The following is a 15170-nucleotide window of genomic DNA, read 5'->3' as shown; positions in this document are numbered from 1 at the left end:
GACTTCCTCCTCTGGATTACAGAATCTGTGCTTTTCATTTTAATGCACTTGTAATGTGCATCCTCGGTCGGTAGGTGGTGCCACGAACCCATCTGTGGTTTAATTAAGGCTTGCCTAAATTCTGAGCACCAATGGCAAATCCTTCATTTATTGTGGTATCCCTGGCTTTTTGCAGATGAGAGGAGTTTGTGAGACTTTTAAGGAATATACATTGACTATGACAACTAGGCAACCAAAGCGGGGAGAGAAGGCAAAATGATCAATAGGCAATTGATCAAGAAATGTGTCTGAGGGGTGGGACAGGATCTGGCCAGTCCCTGGCAAGCCCCTAGCTGAGTTTCACATGGGGAAGATGAAAACAGGGCTATAGATGGAGGGAAGCAGCCTTTAGGCATATGGCATGAGTACTTATGCAGGAGCCATTATATCTAGATGGGGAGCTGGAAGCTGAGGAGAAGGGCAGCTTGCAACTTCCCAGGGATTTCTCAGTGGAACAAGATATCTCCAGTGGTTGGGGAAAAGCAGCCCAGAGGTCCTGCACTTCCTCAGCACCAGATCCTGCCTCTCCCACATCGTGCACTCCTGCCATTCCAGAATCTCCCACCAAAGACATTCAGAATCTGCCCTCTCCAGTTGCTTAGCTTAAGCATCCGTGGTCCTTTCCTGGGATCTCTGGCACTCCTCCCAGCATTATCTTCAGCTATGAAAGGCAAGATGCTGTCCAGAAGGTAACCAGAGAGTTCAATTCCAAATACAAGTAGAGGAATTCCACATTGTTGTCTGCATGAGTGGGGAGAACCATATGCAAGAATTGAAGATCATATAGTTTGAGACCTCTCAATGTATAGAGGAGGAAAGAGGCGCATGGCAAATCACCAGCAGAAAAGGGTTCAAAACCCTGGGATTTGGCCTCAATCAAACTATTGCTTTATTTCTGTACCTATAATGCTGTCTAAAGGCATTTAGATTGATGCTAGTTGTGTGATCTGCTAAACTTCTGATCAAAAAGAACCTTTTGTAGGCCTGTTTTAGATTTTTAAAAACCACTTGCTGGTATCTTTCATGTTGATGCCCATTGAAGCATTGATATTACTCCTGGTCACTGAAAAGTATACAAAAAATTGTGTCATAAATAATCTGTTTAGCCAGCCGTCCACCTTAGCCAAAAAGAACCATGTGAAAAAGAAAAACCAAGCCCTAAGAACTCTGACTCCAGCTCTCATCCTGATTTTTACGCTCTTCCTGGTTCCTTCCATGTGACTCATTTTCACTATGACACTGATAAGAGCAGGAAGGCCTAGTAAAGATTTGTGAACATATAATTTTTTTCAACTTGTCTCTGTGAGGTAGCTCTAAAATGTGAACACTCAGAGGCAAGAGACAGGGTCTATTTCAGTTTTAGATATTGAATCAGTAAGTGATGCCAACAAAGATCCAGGAGGGGTGCCTGGCTGGCTCAGTTGATAGAGCACATGACTCTTGACCTCAGGGTTGTGAGTTCAAGCCCCACGCTGGGTGTAGAGCCTATTTAAAAATAAATCAAATAAAAAAAAATTCAAAAGGAGATGTCCCTAAAAAAAAAAAGATGATGATGATCCAGGAGGCTGACTAGTGCAGGTATCTAGAACAATATAAACCCCACCCTTCTGCGGCCCCCTCTTGGCTCAGTTCTTGGCTCCATCATCTATCTAGAAAATTCTTGGTGTCATGAATATGATGAGACAGACTTCTGAGTCTGCAGACTCCTGCTATCCTGGGATGATAGCATCCTGATTCACAGGATGAAATTCACAGGATGAAAATTATTATTCCAGAACATGACTGCAGGAACTCCCTAAGGGATGGGACTTCGCACAGAAGACTGGCGACACTCACATTTTTATATAAATTATCTTTTATTTCTGTAGCATACAAAAGGTTCCTGGACAGGAACCTTCTGTGCTCTGGACCATTTCTCACCCATATGAAGCTATGGCCCCTAACCAGGTCTGTGAAACCCAGAGAAGTTGAGTGTGTGTGTATATGTGCATGTGTACATATACACCTATATACATGTACACACGCACATATACACACACACATTCGGGGATTACTCCCCAAGGGGCAGGCTGTCGCTCTTCATTGTTCTGGGGCAAAAGCAGAGGAGGCAATTATCCGCTCCTGAAAGCTCTGAGTGAGAAAGTTTGGCACCTGCTGTTTCTCTTATTCACGTGCTAGTTTGCTGTCAAAGCTAGAAAGCCCGATGGCAAAGGCCTGAAGTGCACACAGCGGGTAGCTGTAGTCCAGGGTGAACACATCTTCTGCCACACGTCCAAACTGCATGACTATGTCGTCAGCTAGAAATAGAAAGAAATTAGGACATTAGAACGTAATGGAGCTGTACTGGGGAAAAGCCTACTTACGATACAGGGAAAAATCCTCCAAATAGGTCAGACAATCACCAGATCTCTTTAAAATGGGAAACCTTGAGAAGGATGGCAAGAGGCACTGACAAGAGTGTGTGCTAACCATGAGCCAAGTTTCTATTACTATTCCTCTCAGAGAGCAGGAGACGACCCTGGACTAACATGAAAGGGCCAGAGGAGGGAACAGCACAAGCTCCAAGGGCTAGACATACCAAGGAACCTTTACTGAGTGGGGGCCATTCCATCTACTTCCCAAACAGTGGTTCAGAGGTTTTACTTTAAAACTGCCACTTTAGGGACGCCTGGGTGGCTCAGTGGGTTGAGCGTCTGACTCTTGATTTTGGCTCAGGTGATGATCTCAGGGTCGTGAGATCGAGCCCCATGTGTGGCTCCATGTTGGGCATGAAGCTTGCTTGAGATTCTCTCCCTCCTTCTCCCTCTGCCCCTCCACCCCAAAATACAAAAATAAGTCTTTAAAAAATAAAAATAAATAAATAAAACTGCACTTTAGTCTTTCCAAAGAAATAATTTCTTTCTTAAATAATTCTCCCCTGAATAGAACTTCCTGTCAATGATAGGAAGTGTTCATTTCCCCACCGTGTAAGAACATCTTTCCTCCTATTCCTGCCCAACCCTTCCTGCAGGCTTACGGTCATTCTCGTGGACTATCTGAAAGTTCTTCACAGATGCCTGAGTGACCCGGCCATTGAAGTTCAGGATGTACGACTGGTTGTCATCATTCCAGACTGGGGCCTTATTGTGCAGTTCAATCAAGTTCTCCATGGTTTTGTTTTGCCATTTGGAAAGCAAGCTCTCGCGGTCCTGTTTGAAGAGAAAATCATTGCTTTGTACTAAGAACCATAGGAAATCATTCGCTCTCAACACTGTGAGGTAGAAGGTGGAGTAGAGGAGTATTTTCTCCGTTTCAGGAAGGGCACAGCAGGAACAAAGAAAGCCAAAAGTTAAGGCAGATTTTAAAATTCTGATGGATTATCTAGCATTTCTCTTGCAGACTAAGCAGTTTCAAATCAACCACTTTTGCAACTACTCTGCAACTTACCCTGCTGTTCTGCAGTGATCACTCTCCTAAAGAAGAGTATGAGCCATACTCCCAACTTGGGGTTCTCCAAGAATCAATACTTTTTTGTATTGATCTTGTCTGTATTGTATTCTTATCCTTCAGACTCCCTTGCTGATTAAATATGTTCTTACTTACATTTTGTGGCTGAAAGGGGATCCGTTCATGATTCATATTCATCCCTGGAATGATCACAGACATTTTCCTAGGACCTTTAAATCCAAGTACATTTGTTTCCTGGAAGATAGGAGAATAAGGCAGGGACTCAGGAACAGAAAGGAAAAAGAGACCACATTCTTAACACAAGATTTTCTTGGGCATGTAAAATGTCCAAAGATGATGTCAAAAACACCAAAAACGATTTTATTTCTTTACTGCACGTAAACAAAGAGAGACAGGGATTCAAAAAAAGAAAAGCAATACTGTACCTCCTTTTAAACCTAATGTGAACACTTGAATTTAAAACAGATTCTATTGGCTTGAAACTTTATTCTTACTCTTGAGTCTTAAGTGAAATTTGAGACAATTGTGAGCAAACTGTCCAAATTTGTCATCATCAATAAATATTTATTTCCCAATGAGGGCATGGCACTATATGATATACAATGAGAATTATAGCTTAATTTACATAGGGCCTGTACCAGGAGGTAAAAAATTCAAATGCCTATGTCCACATAAGGAATATGGTCACCAGTATTGTAATAGTGATGTATGGGGACAGATGGTAGCTATTCTGGTGATGAACATAGCATAATGTATAAACCTATCAAGTCCCTAAGCTGTATACCTGAAACTAATATAACATTGTGTGTTAGCTATGCAAATTAAAAAAATAATACTGTATTGTATATATGAAAGTTGCTAAGAGAGTAGATCGTAAAAGTTCTTATCACAAGAAAAAAAACTGTAACCATGGGTGGTAATGGATGTCAACTAGACTTACTGTGATGATCATTTTGCAATATACACATACATAAATTCATTACATTAGGGCACTGAGGTGGCTCATTCGGTTAAGCATCCGACTCTTGGTTTTGGCTCAGGTCATGATGTCATGGGTCCTCAGATGGAGCCTAGCATCGGGCTCCGCACTAAGCGCAATCTACCTGGGGATTCTCTCCCTCTGCCTCTGCCCCACTTACGTGTGCATGTGCACACATGTGCTCTCTCTTTCTCTCTCTCAAATAAATAAGTAAATCTTGGGGTGCCTGGGTAGCTCAGTCGTTAAGCATCTGCCTTTGGCTCAGGTCATGGTCTCGGGATCCTGGGATTGAACCCCACGTTGTGGGGGGGGGCCCTCCGCTTCTCCCTCTCCCTCTGATCCTCCTCCCCCCTCATGCTCTTCTTTCTCTCAAGTAAATAAGTAAAGTATTTTAAAATAAATAAATAAGAGCGCCTGGGTGGCTCAGTCAGTTAAGCGTCTGCCTTTGGCTCAGGTCATGATCCCTTCTACCCCTCGCCCTGCTTGTGCTCTCTCTTTCACTCTCTCTCTCAAATAAATAAATCTTAAAAATCTTAAAAAAAGAAAGAGAGAGAGAGATCAGTCTACTTTGTTGTAACCTCTGGCCAGTGGGTAAAAGGTGATGAAAGACCAAGTTAATAAAATGGCATTAGGAAAATGAAAGAGCAGGTAAGACAAGAAATGTTAAAAAAAAAAATTGAACCAAACTTGGCAATTTGTAAATGATTAAAACTTGAATATACAGAGAAAAAAGCAACCAGCAACAGAAAAGGAGGGTCACAGAAATAGCAACAAGCTTGGGAGGAAGACCGTGAGTTCAGTGTTGGTTGTTTAAAGTGCCAGCAGAACACCCAGGAAATCAGGGAAAAGACTCGCGAAAAGAGTGCATTATGAGAATGGCACATACGTAACAAATGGCTACCAGCTCCTGCCGGATATGGGCCTTCTCTACCAGACCTTGGGCCTTGGTTGGGCTAACACCATGGTCATAAACTGTGAACTTGGTCCCCATGAGGTTGGATCTAGAATCAAGAGGAAAAAGTTACCATTGATGATCCATATTTTTTTCTCCTGCACAAATACAAATCTAGGACAGGTATGGAACAGAATGGAAGCCCATCTGCCTGTTTTCCAAATGTTCATCACCACTGTTTCAAAGATCTCTCATTAAAATTAAAGGAAGGGACTTAGATTTTCATTTAACTTTTTTTTTTTAAGATTACAATATCAATACATACTCACTGTAAAAAAAGATACAGATTGCTCTGAAACTACAGGAATAAAAATATCAGAAAGAATAGGTCAGTGATACAAGGTTGCTCTCACCTGAGTTTGCCAATATAACTTCCCCCTTCACGAGATAAATCTGTTGGATCAATGGAGATAAGGTAGTTGGATGTTTTGCTCTTTTTCCGCTTCCTACCTGCAAGAAGAAATACCTGGAAAAAGAAAAAAATGTCAGTCAAAAATATCAAGAGAACCACCACGGTCTAACTATTCACTTAACAAATGTTTAACAAGTGCCTATCATGTACCAAGCAGTCACTCTTTTGGTCTTTTTTGCTTTTAACAGGCTTAATTCACCCTCATTTTTCTTGTATACAAACTATGTGGTGACCACGGCAGAAGCCTGGGTCTTCTGCACAGAACCTCTGGTATGGGTCTTTACAAGACGGTCAGTGAATTCCTGACAGGGGGCCTTGGTGAACATGGTCTCTTTCCAGAGGTGGGGATGAGACAGCTGTAGGTCTTGGAGATGGCATCCAAAGTGGCCTTGGTGACGTTGCCCAGGGTGGCTATGCAGTCCCCCGTGGAGGTAGAGCAGCCCACATGGTGCCAGGGCCCCCGGGGCTGAGGATGTGGCCCACCAGCTCAGAGCTGCAGCATCCAGTCACCTTACAAGGGATGGTATGGAGCTTGCTGATTTCGTTCTCCCAGAGGCTTTGCTGCACTGGGACTAGAAAACGTGGCCAGAATGATGGTCCCACAGATGTCAGTGTCTACCTCACTGGAGCATTTAACACCGACCCATGTGTCTGCTGTGATCCCTGATGGTAACACGTGCCTCGAACCTGGTCTGCCCACCAGTATGGGTCTGTTTTTGCAATGGCATGATCTTCAAAAACCTCATCCTTGAAGGAAGATCCCAGGAAAACCTCAATGACCTCAGATTCCCTGATGGGCAGGCGGACCAGGGACCTGAACTTCATGTCCTTGCCCAGACAACTCAGGCTGGTGAGAGGCATCCACTCCTCATCCTTGCTCTTGCTGCCATGAGCTCCTTGGCCTTGACGGCTATGGAGGCCATGTAGCCACGTGGCCTCCCATCCCAGGGCCTCCAGAGGCACCGGTCTCATCTGCCGTTTGGTGCTTTCTTGGAGAAGACCAATCTTGGGGGCTTTATCTCTTTTTCTAACCCTTATAATGTTTCTCAGAATTCACTATCAGGGTTTTCCTACTGTACAACTTTCAAAATTCACTTAGCTGGATTCTCCATATACAATAGACCCCCCTTATCCACTAAGACCCCCCGTGGATGCCTACTGAATGCTCTACAAACTGTTTTTTACTGTACATACATATGACAAAGTTTAATTTATACATAAGGCATAGCAAGAGACTAGCAACAATAACATGATAATTCTAACAATATACTATAATAAAAGTTATATGAATGTGGTCTTTCTCTCTCAAAATATCTCACTGTACTGTACTCCCCTTCTTCTCATGCTGATGTGAGATTTTAAAATGCCTATGTGATGAGATGAAGAGAGGGGGTGTTAGGCTACTATTGACCTGCCGAACCTATGTCAGAAGAAGGGCCTATCTGCTTCCAAATGGCAGTGACTGCAGGTGACTGAAACCACAGAAAGCAAAACATTGGCGGGGGAGGGGGGGCGGCTACTGCAACTAGGTACAACTTTATCCCTAAAACCTCCAGTGGCTTTTTCAAAAAAGCTTCATCCAATTTGGAGAGGAAGGGTCCTTCCAACTTCAGGAGCGACAGGACACTGGACACCCACTCTTCCCATTCTTTACCGCAGCTGCTTTCCTCATATTCCTTTTTGTATTTTTTAAAAATATTTTATTTATTTATTTGACAAAGAGAGAAAGAGAGAGAGCAGCAGAGGGAGAGGGAGAAGCAGGCTCCCTGGGGAGTAGCAGAGGGAGAGGAAGAAGCAGGCTTCCCGCAGAGCAAGGAGCCTGATGCGGGGCTCGATCCCAGGACCCTGGGATCATGACCTGAACTGAAGGCAGACACTCAGCCAACTGAGCCACCCAGGTGCCCCATATGTTGTTTTAAACCCCTGTGACTTCAGTGGCATGAATACTGTCACACTTGTGCATCCTTCCCAAACCTACTAGATTTGGACAACAACAGGGAAGCAGGAGAATGGCAGCAGCTAAGGAAGGGACTGTGGGATCAAACAGATAGGTGTTTGACTCTGGCTCCGCCACTTATCAGTGGGATTTGGGGCAGGTATGTCACTCCTTAAGCCCCAGTTACTCATCTATAAAGCAGGGATAAGAAAGCCTCTCTTACAAAGTTGTGATAAGGATTATAGGAGATAATATATACAGGAAGCACTTAGCATATGCCTGGTTCATCATAAACACTTAATAAATTAGCAGTTATAATAAGAATGGTACCAATCATCATCTCCTTTCTATGCTCTTAATATCCATTTAGACTCGGTAGCAAAACAAAATACAGTGTTCATTAGCAAGTATTAAATTGCCTCAAATTTGTGTTTGAAGTAAATTAGAATTTCTAGAGTGAGAAATAAGACATTTCACTCGCATGTCCTTCTCTATTTCCAGTTCCCCTATTCCCTAAAACTTGCACAGTGTCATGTTCCACCATAATTAAAATAAAAACCAAAAAACACACAGTAACACCCTCCCTTCCATCAAAAAATAGGATAGAGGTGCAAATAATTACATTCAAATATTCTCTTCCATTTTCTTATATTCTGGATAAAACTCTTTTTCTTTGGGGTGGGGTAGATTTTACCTCTGAGACTCTGAGCTCTTTGAAGACAGAACACAGTAACTGGGAGTTGCTGACTTGGTCTGAAACCAGTGCTATTTTCCTATCCCAACATCCTTCAACAATCTAGTCCCACAACATTCTCCCCCTCTATCTCAAGATCTGTCTTAAGAATCAGTTCTCATACCTTCCGATTTTCACCCTTTTCCAAGTGCATATAGTAAGTGGGGAAGAGAACCCGATCCATTCCTTTTCTATCCCTGGTTATCCGACACTTGACTGTAATCCCCCGAGGGGCAGGACTATATGCAAAGTCCTCTAAGTTCTCCACTTCTCCCAGCTGGTTATCTGTTTGTTGGGCTGCAGTACCGGAAGCTCCCGCATCCTGAAAGAACAGCCATATACATGAGCAGTAGGAGGTGGAATCAGAAAACTTCTTATTCTCTTCCAGAAACAACGGGCGAAATAATTTTGTGATTTACCCCAATGTCTCTAGTCTTCTGACAAAATAAGGGGAAACTCTGCGAAGTTAAATAAGTATGTGAATATTGGGAGTAATGAAGGAGCAAAGTACAAAAGTGGGATATAACTTCACAAGAGCTGGCTTGAGACACAAGAAATTAGGGAGGTCATGAACTTCAAGTCTAAATTTGAGCTTCAGTCTTTTGAAGGAACCCTCATTTAGTAATCATGTTTAAATACTAGAGATACATTTGGGAAATAGTTCCCCAGGAAGAAGTTTCAGAACTACATACTGTGGTTGATTTCTGGCTGGATGCAGAATTGGGTCTCTCTGCCTCTGAATATGGTGAATGACATAATTTTTTCCCTTCTTCCTCTCCATCGGTCTCCTCTTCATCAAAGTTCAAACTACTTGAGATACCTGGCAGAAAGGAAGAACTGTCAAAAACTGCCAACACTGGTTTAAAAAATAAATCGTCGAACGAAATATAATTTTAATTTTCTTGTGTAAAACATTCCAGCTCTTCTGATTAAAACATAGCTACTTCATCCAAATTTTGACAATTCTTTCTTCGTATTCTCACTCAGATCTATCCTTTGTTTTCCCTTTCCATAAAGGATTAATACCCAGAATAGATAAAGCACTCCTACAACACACACTCAGCAACAACAACAAAACAAACAACAAAACAAATAACCCTTTACCCAGAAATGGGTAAAGCATATGAATAGACATTTCTTCAAAGAAGATATATAAATGGCCAATAAGCACATGAAAAGATGCTCATGGTGATGGGTATTAAGGAGGGCACGTACTGCATGGAGCACTGGATGTTAAATGAAAACAATGGATCGTGGATCACCACATCAAAAACTAATGATGACTAATGATGACTGTATGGTGACTAACATAACATAATAAAATTTTTTAAAAAAGAAAAGATGCTCAACAGCACTCATCATTAGGGAAATGCAAATCAAAATCACAATGAGATACACTAAAAAGCACTGGGATGTCTATTATCAAAAAAAACAGAAAATAAGTATTGGCGAGGATATGGAGAAATTGGAACCCTTGTGGATTGCTGGTGGCAGTGTAAAATGATGCAATCATTGTGGAAAACAGTATGGTGGTTCCCCATATATTTAAATATAGAATTACCACAGGATCCAGCAATTCCCCTTCTGGGTATGTACCAAGAGGATGGAAAGCATAGACTCAAACAAACTTGTACACCAATGTTCACAGCAGCAGTATTCACAATATCCAAAAGGTGAAAACAACCCAAATATCCATCAACTGATGAACAGATAAACAAATTGTAGTATATACATACAATGGACTATTACTCAGCTTTAAAAAGGAATGGAATTCTGACACAGGCTACACATGGGTGAACCCTGAAGGACCTTATGCTAAGTAAAATAAGCCAGTCACAAAAGAACAAATATTTTTAAAAAGTACAAATGTATGATTCCACTTATATGAGAAATCTAGAGTAGTCAATGCACAGAGAGAAATTTCATAGAATAGTGGTCACCAGGGACACGGGACAGAAGAATGGAGAATTATTACTTAGCGATACAGAGTTATCAGCGATACAGATGAAAAAGTTCTGGAGATGGACTGTGGTGGTAGTTGCATAACAACATGAATGTACTTAATGTCACTGAACTGTACACTTAAAAAAATGGCTAAAATGGTAAATTTTATGTTATTGCCATTTTATTACTTGTTTTGTGGTTGTTTCTGAAGATTTTTCTCTAATCCTTTCTTGTCTTTCTCCCTTTCATGGTTTTCTGGTTTTCTTTAATGATATATTTGGATTTCTTTCTCTTTATTCTTTGCATGTTTATTAGTGGTTTTTGATTTGTGGTTGCCATTAAGTTTGTATATAGCATATAGCAATCTATATTAAATTGGTGGTCGTTTAAGTTTGAACCCATTCTTTACTCCTCTCCTCCCTGAATTTTAGGTATATATTTTACATCCTTTAATTTTGTGAGTTCCTTAACTGATTTTTTACAGAAATATTTTTTACTGCTTTTGTGTTTCCTACCCTCATACTGTCATTTTTAGTCTTTCCTTTCCACTCAAGAGTCCCCTTTAGGGGCGCGTGGGTGGCTCAGTCATTCAGTGTCTGCCTTCGGCTCAGGTCATGGTCCCAGGGTCCTGGGATCGAGTCCCACATCAGGTTCCCTGACATCAGGCTCCCTGCTCAGCGGGAGGCCTGCTTCTCCCCCCCCCACTCCCCCTGCTTCTCCCTCCCCCACTCCCCCTGCTTGTGTTCCCTCTCTCACTGTGTCTCTCTCTGTCAATTAAATGAATAAAATCTTAAAAAAAAAAAAAAACTGTGAAATGGAGGCTGAGTAGGGGTGTTGAGTGGCAACTTTGTTAAAAGAAAGGAGTGGGAACTAAAATAAAATGTCAAAAAGAAATAGCCACATATAGTAGCTAATGCTGCTGATAATTTATATGTAATTATCTTATTTTTCTCAGGCAATAGGGTAAATACTACCATGGTCGACAACAGTCAATTCTCAGATGTCAAAGATACCTAATACTGTCCCCTCTGTAAAGCCATAAGCCATATTCCAAGCAGTTTTGAATCATCTAGCTCATTAACTGACAATGAAAGAAAGGAAAGGAAAAGATTATTATACGTGGCTAAGACGATTAACTGCCTTACAATCGTTACCAATCCTCACCATGTTTTTGGAGAATCTCCTGGAGATCTGGCTTGGACACAGTCTCCAAAGTGCTTTCCCCATCAACACTTCCTTCTGTATCCTCTTCTGTAGCAGAAGAGCCTACTGAGAGAACATGAAGTTTGGTTTCCAAATCTTGAGCATCTGGCTTCAAGAGGGCCGCTGGACCATCAATGCCTAGGGTCCAAAAGAGAGGAAAAAAGAGGAAAGTATTATCTGTTATTTGGCAGGGTGGTTTTGGTGTATGTGATCAGAATTAAGAACCACCAAAGCATTTCACTTCTCCTTCCTTAACATCCACGCGGACGTTTGTTAGTAGAGTAACTCAGACTGGTGTTCGTTTTATTAACATGTTCTGACTGTTACTAAATAAAATGTACTTGATGTCATGCTTTAGAAATTAAAGAATGAGACCGTGAAAACAAAGTAGGTCCGCCAAAGTTCAGATCCTGTCCAAGTCAACAGCGCACCACCTCACGTGGTCCATGGAGTCCTATCTTTTGGAAGAATGGGTGCTCTCTACCACTCCCAGCATCACGGTTAACTCTGCCATGATGTGACAGTCAAGACTGTAAGTTCCTTAAATAGGCCATTCTGGACTAATTCATTTGGCAATGAAAACAATAGCTCTAAGATGGACACAAACTTCAAGGTATTTTCCACTAATTAAACCACTGCTTTTATTTTAATTCAAAGACCCAGAACGTGATTATGAAAATTTATGAAGGTACCTAGCAACGATGCTAATATTGTCCCTCTGGTCCATCTGAGAATCTCCCTGCCTTCTCCTAGGTTTATGAAAACTGTACCCTAGTGGGAAGAGATGCTGCCTAAACACACACCTTGTAGGGTAACATCGTTCTGTGGGGTATGAGGTTCCACCAAAGGCGTTTGCTCCTTGCTACCTCTTGGCTTCGATCGACATAGCTTTACTTCTAGATTTGGCTGTACCATGAGTGGCTCAAAGTGCTTTCTTCTCTGCTTCTTTTCTAGCAGTGCTCTCTAGGAAAAAAAATGTGATATTATAGCCAGGAGAGTTATGACAAGACCTAGCTGCTTTGAACATTTACAGTTTTTCACTAATCCTCACAAACCTCTTGTAAACTAGTTTATCCTGCTTGAGACATGGGAAAATTGAGGCACAGAGAGGGACAAGGATTCACGTACTTCATTTAATAAATATTTACCAAACACCTTTAAAGATCTATGTAAAATGATACAAATGCATTTCTAGCCAAGCTGAGACCATGACCCAGTTTATTTAAAATATTTATAGCAGGGCGCCCGGGTGGCTCAGTTGGTTAAGCAACTGCCCTCAGCTCGGCTCCTGATCCTGGGGCCCCGCATCGGGCTCCCTGCTCAGCGGGGAGGCTGCTTCTCCCTCTGACCCTCCCCCCACTCATGTTCTCTCTTTCTCATTCTTTCTCTCAAATAAATAAATAAAATCTTTAAAATAAAATAAAGTATTTATAGTAATTATATTATTAACCAAGCATGGTCAAGAGTTTAAAATATATGAACAGTTATGCATAGGGGAAAAGATGAAGAAACACAGTAATGGTGATTACTTTGGGTGGTAGAATATGGATTTTTCTCCCTTTTTCTAGTTTTCTATATTTTTTCTAAACTTTCTTAATTTTATAATTGAGAGAAAAAATAAAACTTATTATTCTCTAAACCTCAAATTATTTTCCTATTTCAGTCAGCCACAGAGCAGTAAGTTTTGCTTTCTTGCTCATTTTTACATAATTAGAAATCAAACAAATCTGGGCCAAGGATAAAAAGGGAAAAAATTACAGTTGGAACATTCCAAATAGAAAGCAATCAAAGCTGTGGCTAAAAGTGACATAGAGAATATGGTAGCAAGGAAAATCAGGGAAAAAAGCATGAGAGACTAAGAAAAAAACCCACAAGATGAAAACTAGCACATATATTATTTTTAAGCTTTGGCAAATAAGAGCTTATAATACCTAGAAATTAATTATGGATCTGACATATTTCAGAATAGGAAAGTGCCAAGCCCCAAGCTAAAAAATTAAGCCATGATTCTAAAGCAAAGATATTATAACCTATTTTAGTGTTTCTTGGGCAAAAACTATCTATTTTTTTTTTCATTGATACTGCTTTTAAAAAGTGTTACTAGAAAGAAGAGTAACTCCAAGGGGTGAGACTATCAGTAGGAAAGGAAATATGTTTTTCCACAATGGGGCTGATGAAAGCTTGTGGATAAATTTAGAGAACACAGAAGAAACAGAACTATTCTTTGCCCAACCTTGTGAATAAGAGAACAGACTAGGAGCTAAGATAATGTGCCCAAATGGACTATCCTGTCAAGAAAGAATAAAGGTTAGAGCAAGCTAGGAAGGAATAATTGAAGTTTCTGAGACTATTTTGAAACTAATGAATTAATATGAATAGGTGGACCATAATGTAAAAGGAACACAAAATATATAATTGGCTATGATGAGCTTTTCCCCACAGAACTTGCTGATACGGTTCTTCTAGCAACTGTGAAGTCTCGCATAGGGGATATGCTGACGAGATGGGAAGTATGAAACAGAGAGACATGAGAAACTGCCACATCTGCTCTATGTGGCCAGTTATCTAGCCTCATATAGTCTCATAACTGGCAACAACCGAGGAAGCAAAAACACAGGCCACAGCTAGTCCTTTTGTTAACATATGTAAAGAACAATGTCCTATGGAAAAGGGGACATCTGGGGTGCCTGGGTGGTGCAGTTAAGTGCCCAACTCTTGATTTTGGCTCAGGTCATGATCTCAGGGTCATGAGATGGAGCTCCACATCAGGCTTCACGCTCAGGTGGGGGGGGGTCTGCTTAAGTTTCTCTCTCCCTCTGCCCCTCCCCCCATCATACTCTCCCTCCCTCTCTCTCAGAAAGAAAAAAGGAAAGAAAGGAAAGGAAAGGAAGGAAGGAAGAAAGAAAAGAAAAGAAAAGAAAAGAAAAGAAGGAAGGAAGGAAGGAAGGAAGGAAAGAAAGAAAGAAAAAAGAAAAGAAAAGAAAAGAAAGAAAAGAAAAGAAAAGAAAAGAAAGAAAAGAAAAGAAAAAAAAGAATAGGGGTATTGGTCCAGAAAAGGGGAGCCAAAGAACAAGAATTTGGCAGAGTTATCCAACCTGTCCAAAAACAGAGAAATGCTGAATCTAGTAGACAAGAGTATTCTGTTTACTGGGATAGCTTATTCTCTTTGTGGACAGGAAACTATGTAAGGCTTATATAGTTTCGGCCTTGATGAAATGTCCCTCAGGACTACTAATTTCATTTCCTCAGATTCCCTGCTTACCAATCAGCCTTCTAATTGTCAATTAACTTCTTAGGTATCATATTTCCGGGAACAGGGAATCATGACCAGCAGAGATGAGTGTATACTGGAAAAGCTGGAGTTCTCATTGTAAATTAATAAATTAGTGTCCAGTTTCATAACTGACTGTTGTGAGTTTGTGCCAAAGGACCTGGTTACATTTAGGTTCACTGACAAAACCAAGTTTTTAGACCTGTAAAGGCAGACTAGACTCTCGGCCAAAGTGATCCTGTGAATGTATCTGG

General features: G+C 41.1%; 1 protein-coding gene across 1 annotated transcript in view; it reads right to left on the bottom strand.

Moving 5' to 3' along the window:
- Positions 1-1882: 1882 nt before the first annotated feature.
- Positions 1883-15170, bottom strand: part of TULP3 (TUB like protein 3) — a 57134-nt gene continuing 43846 nt past the window's right edge. The window contains exons 3-11 of the mRNA XM_028121129.2: positions 12449-12608; positions 11607-11783; positions 9191-9318; positions 8623-8820; positions 5771-5883; positions 5352-5466; positions 3622-3720; positions 3056-3227; positions 1883-2336 (exon numbers count right to left, since the gene is read on the bottom strand). Of these exons, the coding sequence (XP_027976930.1) occupies positions 2203-2336; positions 3056-3227; positions 3622-3720; positions 5352-5466; positions 5771-5883; positions 8623-8820; positions 9191-9318; positions 11607-11783; positions 12449-12608 (1296 nt within the window). The 3' untranslated portion in view covers positions 1883-2202. The remainder of the gene's footprint in view (positions 2337-3055; positions 3228-3621; positions 3721-5351; positions 5467-5770; positions 5884-8622; positions 8821-9190; positions 9319-11606; positions 11784-12448; positions 12609-15170) is intronic.

Source organism: Eumetopias jubatus, unplaced genomic scaffold (genome assembly GCF_037043125.1).
Source record: "Eumetopias jubatus isolate StellerSeaLion01/CBP00866 unplaced genomic scaffold, mEumJub1_p1.0 scaffold_8, whole genome shotgun sequence".
In the NCBI taxonomy this organism is placed as follows: Eukaryota; Metazoa; Chordata; class Mammalia; order Carnivora; family Otariidae; genus Eumetopias; species Eumetopias jubatus.
This window is presented reverse-complemented; position numbering and strand designations above follow the sequence as displayed.